Source organism: Calonectris borealis, chromosome 3 (assembly GCF_964195595.1).
Source record: "Calonectris borealis chromosome 3, bCalBor7.hap1.2, whole genome shotgun sequence".
NCBI lineage: Eukaryota > Metazoa > Chordata > Aves > Procellariiformes > Procellariidae > Calonectris > Calonectris borealis.
Window position 1 is genome coordinate 72,663,697 of NC_134314.1, and position 8,095 is coordinate 72,671,791.

General features: G+C 37.1%; 1 protein-coding gene across 1 annotated transcript in view; it reads right to left on the reverse strand.

Moving 5' to 3' along the window:
• The window catches only part of MTHFD1L (methylenetetrahydrofolate dehydrogenase (NADP+ dependent) 1 like), a 141,232-nt gene that overhangs the window by 100,986 nt on the left and 32,151 nt on the right, over window positions 1-8,095 (reverse strand). Inside the window, exon 11 of the mRNA XM_075146175.1 lies at window positions 6,836-6,976. Within this exon, the coding sequence (XP_075002276.1) occupies window positions 6,836-6,976 (141 nt within the window). The remainder of the gene's footprint in view (window positions 1-6,835; window positions 6,977-8,095) is intronic.

An 8,095-nucleotide genomic window follows, 5' to 3' on the forward strand; every position in this document is an offset into this window, starting at 1 on the left:
GCCAGCTCTCTGTCAGAATGGCTGGGGCTCCACCACTTCCGTAGAAGCAGCCCAGTGCTATGTTGTACGTATACCCAACTACTCTCATTTGAATCCAAAGCTGACAGCCTAAATACAAGGAAAAGGAAAATATATTAAAAAAAGAAATGAAATTATTGTTGGTTTTTACTTCCAGAGGCTCCTTTATAGCTACAGATTGTTCTAATTGGTAAGATTATAAACTATTTATTTTAGATAAAGAACTTAAAAATGCAGAAAAAATCTCAACAAACAGTATTTCATAAAGGTTCATTTAACCAGTACCCCATAAAATTTTCTGCTTTTAGAATAAAATGTAACTTCAATATTTTATCCATAAATGAGTTTTCTTTTTAGGACCATATAAAAATAAATGCCACTGCTACTGTCTTTGTGTTTTAGTAATTTTTTAAAGTCTTTCTAAAGTGGGTGTATTTCTTAGGATATTAAATTTTAAATCTATTCAATATAACAATTTGCTTTATAAAACTGATTTGATTCACTTCCAAATCTGAAGCACTTACAAAATAAAATAGTGAATACCCAGTCCCAGCCCTAACAATTTCAAATGAAATGGAACAAATTTCAATCCTAGCAATTTCTTCATTAAACCCCAGTTTTTAATCCTACTAATTTATCAAAACAAATATATTCTTTTTCTTGATGATCACAGTGCAGAATTTGAATTCATTAAAAAAAATCAGAGTGAGCAATATACTTATTGAACGGATCTATAAACCTGTTGTTTTCCTGCTGTTTGATCAATTCAGCAGTCAGCTGGGACAGAATTTCTCAGACCAGAAGCACAGTTCTTCCCCTTCCACCCCCAGCTGAAGGAAATGATGCTCATCACTAGTTGCTAGCAACATAAAACTATAACACCTAGTTAAGTTGTTTGTCTTGTGACTCATGGAAAGCAGAACCATGTACACACGCTAGTTAGGAGGCAATAGGTAACAGAAATATCTGAAGGAAAAGGTTGGTTAATTTTACATTTTCCTCCTGTATCCCAGTTTTTCCATCATCATATAGCATAAGCTATTCATCATTATGCTGAAAGAGAAACAGCTGCTGATAATTTTCAGCACATGAACGCTGAGATAGTTTACAGTCTTACCACGTAAAAGGCAATTGTAATAGCTATTCAACTTCCTGGAGAAAAAAAGCCAAATGGAAAACTTTACATCAGATCTTCCACTGGTCAATGGCAAGGTTAACTACCTGAGCAGCCACAGATCAGCTCTAACGCTCTTCTTGGGAAAGAAGTCCTGCCTAAGGACTGACAAGTGTTAACTCATGCCAACTATAGACATCCTGATTAGGGGTCTCCATTGTCTGCTTCATGCTGGATAAGACCACCAGCTCATTCAAAGCAAGCACGCAAACAGCTATTTGCTGACCCAAGCCATGTTGACTAGAAAGAAGGCTTTGGGAGAGAAATAAAAAATAAAATAAAATCAGGACACGTTTTTCTCCCCTCCCCCTCCTAGACAATAATGGCTCAAATCCTGTCTCCTTTGCTTTCCGATAGTTCTTCACCAATGTGATAAAAATAGTGAAGAAAAAAATACTTCCTAAGCATTTTATCTTTTGGGGGAACTTCATCCATATTAGCTATACATTCTGGACATAACAACTCATTGTATCTGAAGCTGAAAGCAAAGAAGAAAAGATGCAAAGACTCCAATTAGCACACATCATGTTTATCTGCCTTCCATGGTTCTTAAACAGGTTTGGTGTCAACAACAGTCTTTAAAAGCTAAACAGCCAATAAAGTATTCATATCTATCTGACCTGACTCTGTTAGAATAAAGTTTTCATTCCTTCATATCCCCAATCCTCCAAGCAGCTAGCAAACAATTCCCGCAGCTCACTCAAAGTCCCGGATCTGATTCTCAAAGCTATTTAAGTAATCAGGTTCCAATTTCCAATTCAGAGAAGGCAGTTAAATTTTTTTATAAAAAAATTAGAGGCTTAGACACTTACACACCAATTAAGCGTGTGAGAGCCCAAGGTTCATTAGCTTTCCACTAATTCACTGTCAGAAGAAAAAGTAGGACTCCGAATCAAATGTATGTGGACACCCAACTCTCCTGGGTTCCCTCCTGGAACTGATCCCAAGTACTTCTGAAAATAATATCCCTTCCATCTATCCACCAGCCATCGGGGCAGGTATGCTCCCCAGGACAGCAAAGATCATAGAGCACAAAATAAATTACACACGTGACACAGGAAAGGCAAACTTAGATGAAAAACCAAAATACTTTCAAAGCAACCTCCAATGGAGCAGTCTCTGAAGTCTAGCAAGAGTGGAAATGAAAGCCAGCATTAGATGACAAGGAAGGTGATTGAGAGTAACTCCTGTGAAATGAATAAGGGTTACACAGACTGAAAGGCAGAGGAAAACCCTTTTCTTGATAAGAAAAATAATGAAGTACTTGTAACTCCCCTTCATTTGAAACTACAGTCTCTAACAAAATGATATTTTTCTGCAATATCAGTTCTGTAAAAAACTAATCCCTAAACCGTAAGCTGAGAAGAACTGCAAGCACTTGTTTTTAAAGTGAAGTATGTACACAATGTTTCTCATGAACCAGAGAACAAAATATATTCAGCTGACAGATCATTTATAAAAGTAAATATGAAGCTTTTTTTTTTGGTCCTGGAATTATTGAAATCTAACAGCATGGCACAGAAAGTAAGCTGAGAAGAAGTCTTATTTAAAAAAAAATAGTGACCTATTTATTTAATATTTTTCATAGCTGCTGAAACACTGATCTAGGGCATACCCATTTAATTTCACATAAAGATACGGCATGTGTCCATCAAAATTCTACTACACTGTAAAAGCCAAAAAGCAATTCAGTCTTCAAAATACTGTACAATGAGCACCACATTTTGGCAAAGACTTCTATATGTTCCATTACAGAGGATAGATATTTAATCCATTACTCTTGTGGAAGAGGTCTTCTCAATTCATGAAATATTCAATGTATCTTTTTTCTATTACTCCTAGCCTGCCTCTGCATCTGGTTTATATCTGCCAATGTGTATTTTAGGTTTTACTATTGTATTATTATAAATATATTGCATATAAAGTCAAAATTAAGAGCAATTGTGTTTTTGTGAAGTATATTGTGTGTACATCTGGAAACAAATCACAGAGAAGGGTTTAGTGGTTTTGGTTCACATAGATTCCAATGAACTAAAGACTACTGTCAAACATTTAAACTTGCATAAATTCAATCTGGGTAGTATATATAAAACATGAACCCCAGAATTCTTTTTAAGTGACAAGTAGGACTGACCACCACCCATTATTCAGGTTGTATGCTACTTCACATAATAAAGCTGCCTTTAAAATTTGTTAAATATGCAGTTGCAGTTCTTTGGGCTAATAAGTTCCATGTCAAGTGGCCATGATAGATTCAAGCTTTTAAACTTGATTTTATTTTATGAAAATTTAAGTCAAAATGATTGAACTGTTCTTGGATTGAGAGTATTCGAAAAGCATGTATAGTGTTTTTCCTACGTTTAGTTGTCTTGAGATCTTTCCTTTCTGAGCTGTAAAGCTGTACCACTGCTCTGACCCTGACTCAAAAGAAGAATGAAAATTCACGGGGAAAATGGCTTCGCATCAAACCTCTTACCATGTCTGAAAATTTGCTCAAGATATAAACCTTGGGAAAACAAAAATTACAGTTCACAGATACTCATTGGTGAATGCTTAGCCTTGCCCCATCCTGCTCAGAAAGCTTTAGCCTCAATGTGCGGTGTGCTTACAGCCTAGGGTGTAACAAATGTGTCTACAGTCTGCACCAGGCTGGACCAGCTCTGGGTCTGGACCACAAGCAAAGATCTCTTCTCCTGGATCCTGCAGGATTCTTTTTCTAACATGTACAAGGAGAAGATACAACCTGCACAGTCCAAATGAAGAGGGGTCAAAAGCTAGGCTTGCAGAAGCATAGTAACAACATAGGCAGCACAAGCAACAGGGGGAAGAGCGGATTCTGCATTTAAAGTCTAGATACAGTAGGTTTAGTTGCAAGCTGTTCAAACAGACTGACCACTTGTGGGAAGAAACTGGAACCAGAGATGAAATGCCACCCGACAGAACTGAAATTTATCTTCTTTGTACATGCAAATTATGACATGGTATGGTCTTTGATTATACATCTCCTGCTATTGTTTCCAGAGGATTCAACTTTATACAGCACGCTTTCACAAGTGCAGTACAGTTATTCATAAGCTCTGTCCCCTTGTACAAGGTAACCAGTATTTATTTTGAGTAAGAAAACCCACTACGAATTTCCTTTTTTGACATTTCTTAAATCCCAACACCACAGCATCTGACTTCTTCACCAATATTAATAAGTCTGCAGAAATGAATAATTGGTCCTGTTTTCAGAACAGAAACTGGCACACACAAGGATCAAACTCAAAAGTATTCACCAATTTTGGATGCTCAACCTCAGACAACATAAAATAATTTCTCCTGGTTCAAAGTTCTTGTGTCACTTTTGTGAACACAAAGTTCAAAGTGTTTCACTCTTTCCATAGATTTCAGCTGTTTAGCTCCTGGGTATCAAGCCAGACTGAGGAATGGACAACTCCTCATGTACTGTAAGAATCAATTTGTACAGACACAGCATCACACATAAACCTTGTGAAAAACACAGGAATAGAATTCAACTCTCCAAAAAGGCGCTCTCCTGCCTTAACCATGAAACCACCTTCCTATTCTTCCCATAGTTTTCATCATTTGTAACACGCTCCACAACAAAGGAGGTGGGAGTTTCTGCACTTCACAATCATGATATGCACCCAAGTCCTCCCTGTGCATGGTATGAAGAAGAGAACCTGCAGGAGAAAAAGAATGCAGCAGCATAGCTGCAGATGGTCATAATACATATCCTTGACACTGTGATAAATTTTTTTTTCTGGGTGGTTCTTCCATTGTATAATATAGAACACTACTTTAAGGAAGAACTAGAAACATATGTTCAGCACTAGTGACACTATCAAACGATTGAGACGCTAAGCATAGGAAGTTTGTTTAAAAAAAGGCCAAGAAAACCGAATTAGTAACAGACATTTTGCTGAGCACTACTTTCATTTTAGGGACATAGTGGAAAAATTTTAAAGTTCTTTGTGCGCTGTTCATAATTTCAGCCCTAACATTATATTTCCACAGAGCAACTATAGATGAAACAGACTACAGAAAAGCAACTCCTTTCATTCATCAAGCTGATTAGCACTAAGTGGTTGAAGACAGGTTAAATATTTTGCAATATTAATACATTAAAGTACCTTCATACAAAAGTAGCATCAAGATAAAAATCATATATTTCAAATGTAGTTTTAATTCTGACACTGAATTATTTTAATGTTTTTGCACATGCATCATAAGGTAACTCATTCCCCACCCCCCTCCATTTGGCCAAAACAAAGTTATGCAACTGAAAAGGAAAATCAAAACTTCAACAGCCAGAATATTAAATGCAGTTCTTCATGTCTCCTGCCTAATTGGGAATAGTTGATTTGCTCTGAATTTTAATGATGAACGTATTTAGAAATTTTGGTACCCTTATCTTAATTTCAATCTCAATATTATATTTTCATTTCCTTTTTAAACTGGAATCCATTAAGGCTGTGAAGGTATTCCTGGCTTGTGGATTTGCTATTATATTTTCATTTCCTTATTAAACTGGAATCCGTTAAGGCTGTGAAGGTATTCCTGGCTTGTGGATTTGCTATCTTTGCTGACAAGACAGGATACTGGTTCCTTTGCTCATTCTAAAAATGCAGTAAGTTTGTGCAGATGTCCACATAAAAGGGACAAACAGGAAAAAACACACATAGTCTGTGTGAGACAGGCAGTCATTGCCAAAAGGGTGGCATGAAAGCATGGCTCCAAGACATATCACAGTTGCTATAAGGATATATTTAGATGATAAAAAAGCATAAAAGCAAAGCATTATCATATTTATTGTATTGAGGGTGTGCTGTCAATCTGCAGTATATGAACTTAATTTAGCAATTAGGCTTCAGAATTCAAGTAATGTAATGTTACAGTAAACTAGTGCCAATCACAGTGAGCCTACTCCTGGCATACAGTTGGATTGCAAAGGTTAATTGGAAGCTCCTGGCTGCACCAGAACCTGCCATACACAAACATGTGTGAGCTTCCAACCACTGTTTACTGACTCACAGCCTGGCTATAAGGGCTAGAATTTGATATAAAGGAAGAACATACTGACTTCTTTCAGAAGCTGAAGTGGGGAATGAGGAAACAGCAACTGACTAATGAAGGTAAGGAAGAAAAAGTCTTAATGATGTGAAGAGATAAGCCTGTCCCAAGAACTATCAACAACCTATGAATTAAGAATAGCTTGTTTCAGGAGTCTTTTCCATTCTGATTTAGTGGTATAAGCATTCATGTGGTAACTATCATTGTAACATCTGAGCACACTTTACAAGTACAGTAGCAAACATTACCAGCTCTCTCAAATAGGAGCCTGCACTCTGACTCCCTCCAACACCAAATTTGTTTGCCTTAAGAATTGCAGAAAACTATCCAAGTAGTTTATGGAGACCAGAGACACTTCCTGAACCAGATGTTACCAGAGAGTTGGAGAAATGAGTTCTACATCTTGTTCTCATTGTGAGCAAGTTTTGGCCCAGAAGACGATCTTTCTTCGATATCTGACTGTGCTGTTCAAAGCGAAATCCTTGGCATTAACCTGCCTTTCTAATGCTTCAAGAGGCAAAACAAATGCATCAGAGGTTATTCACAGGTCTACAGCACTGAACATACCAAATCCTCTGCTGTTACTGGTTCTCCTTTCTTGTCATTAGCCACCACCATTTTCCCCAGCCTCTCCTTCATGTCTTGCAGGCTGGTGGTAAGTGCCAGTATGGCCATAATTTCACTTGCAACAGCAATATCAAACTGAGCCTGTAAAATAGAAATGAGAATCATGAACCGAATCAAAGTCAGGTCAAATATTCACAGGGAATCGTCAGGAATAGACTCAGGAAAGACAGATTTCATACTGGAATTCAAACAAGTTCTAAATTGTAACCCACAGCTTTTGAGATTACTCAGACTAGAGTAACTTGAAACACTTTGTTTATAGTCCCTCATTAATGTTCTCCGTTACACTTGATTTACTTGGGGACCAGTCTTGCAGAGTGCTTAGCCCCTTGGCTCACATTATCCTTAACAGAAGCTCCCTGAAGGACCAAGAATTTTTTGCTGTGGCAAAAAAGAAAATCACCACATGTGTTTGAGCCTTACTGGCATGAGCACAGCATTGTGTTTTGGGTTTGTTTTCTTTTTTCTGTAATGCTCTCTAAAAGTTTTTTATTCTGGTTTCAAAAACATTCTTGTTACACTTGATCATTCTTTTTCTACATAAACTCAAAATTTAGAGTCTATGCTGCTAGGTCTTGTGCTTGACCTATGATAATGTAAAATACATCTTCGTCCCCCATTTTTTTTTAAATGAACAAATATATAAGTTAAAAAAACCCCAAGCACTATATGTGGCATCAGCTCTATTGCTCTTGTAGAAATGCATCCATACTGTGCAGTATTTCACCACAACATAAGCTGTGGTCCTTACTTTTCTTTAAGAGCTTGCAATATACATTAGCAGTATTTGTAGTGATTTACTATTAGTAAAGCCCAGGCCACATGCTGTTAGAACGTAAACAGAGAAGAAAGGCAAAGTCACTAATGTATTATGTGATAGGAATGCAATTGTTAGGGGTGAACAAGAACTACGGCTTCTTTAGCAATCTCTCCATCTCCAGCAATTAAAGTCTATACAAAAATTGACATCCTACTCCTATCTATGCGAAAAAAAGCCCCCAAGACTGTTTCTATGTCAGACCTCTACCAGCTGTAACCCACACTGACTAATACTGGAGGAATCTGTTCAAATTGAGGGCTTTGCCTGTTTTCAAGGAGCACCTACACAAAGAATTGTTCAACATATATACACCTTACCACTCCTACCCATTTGCCTAGTACTTTAACACTTTAACCTATGTTCCTGCTTTTAGATTCTGT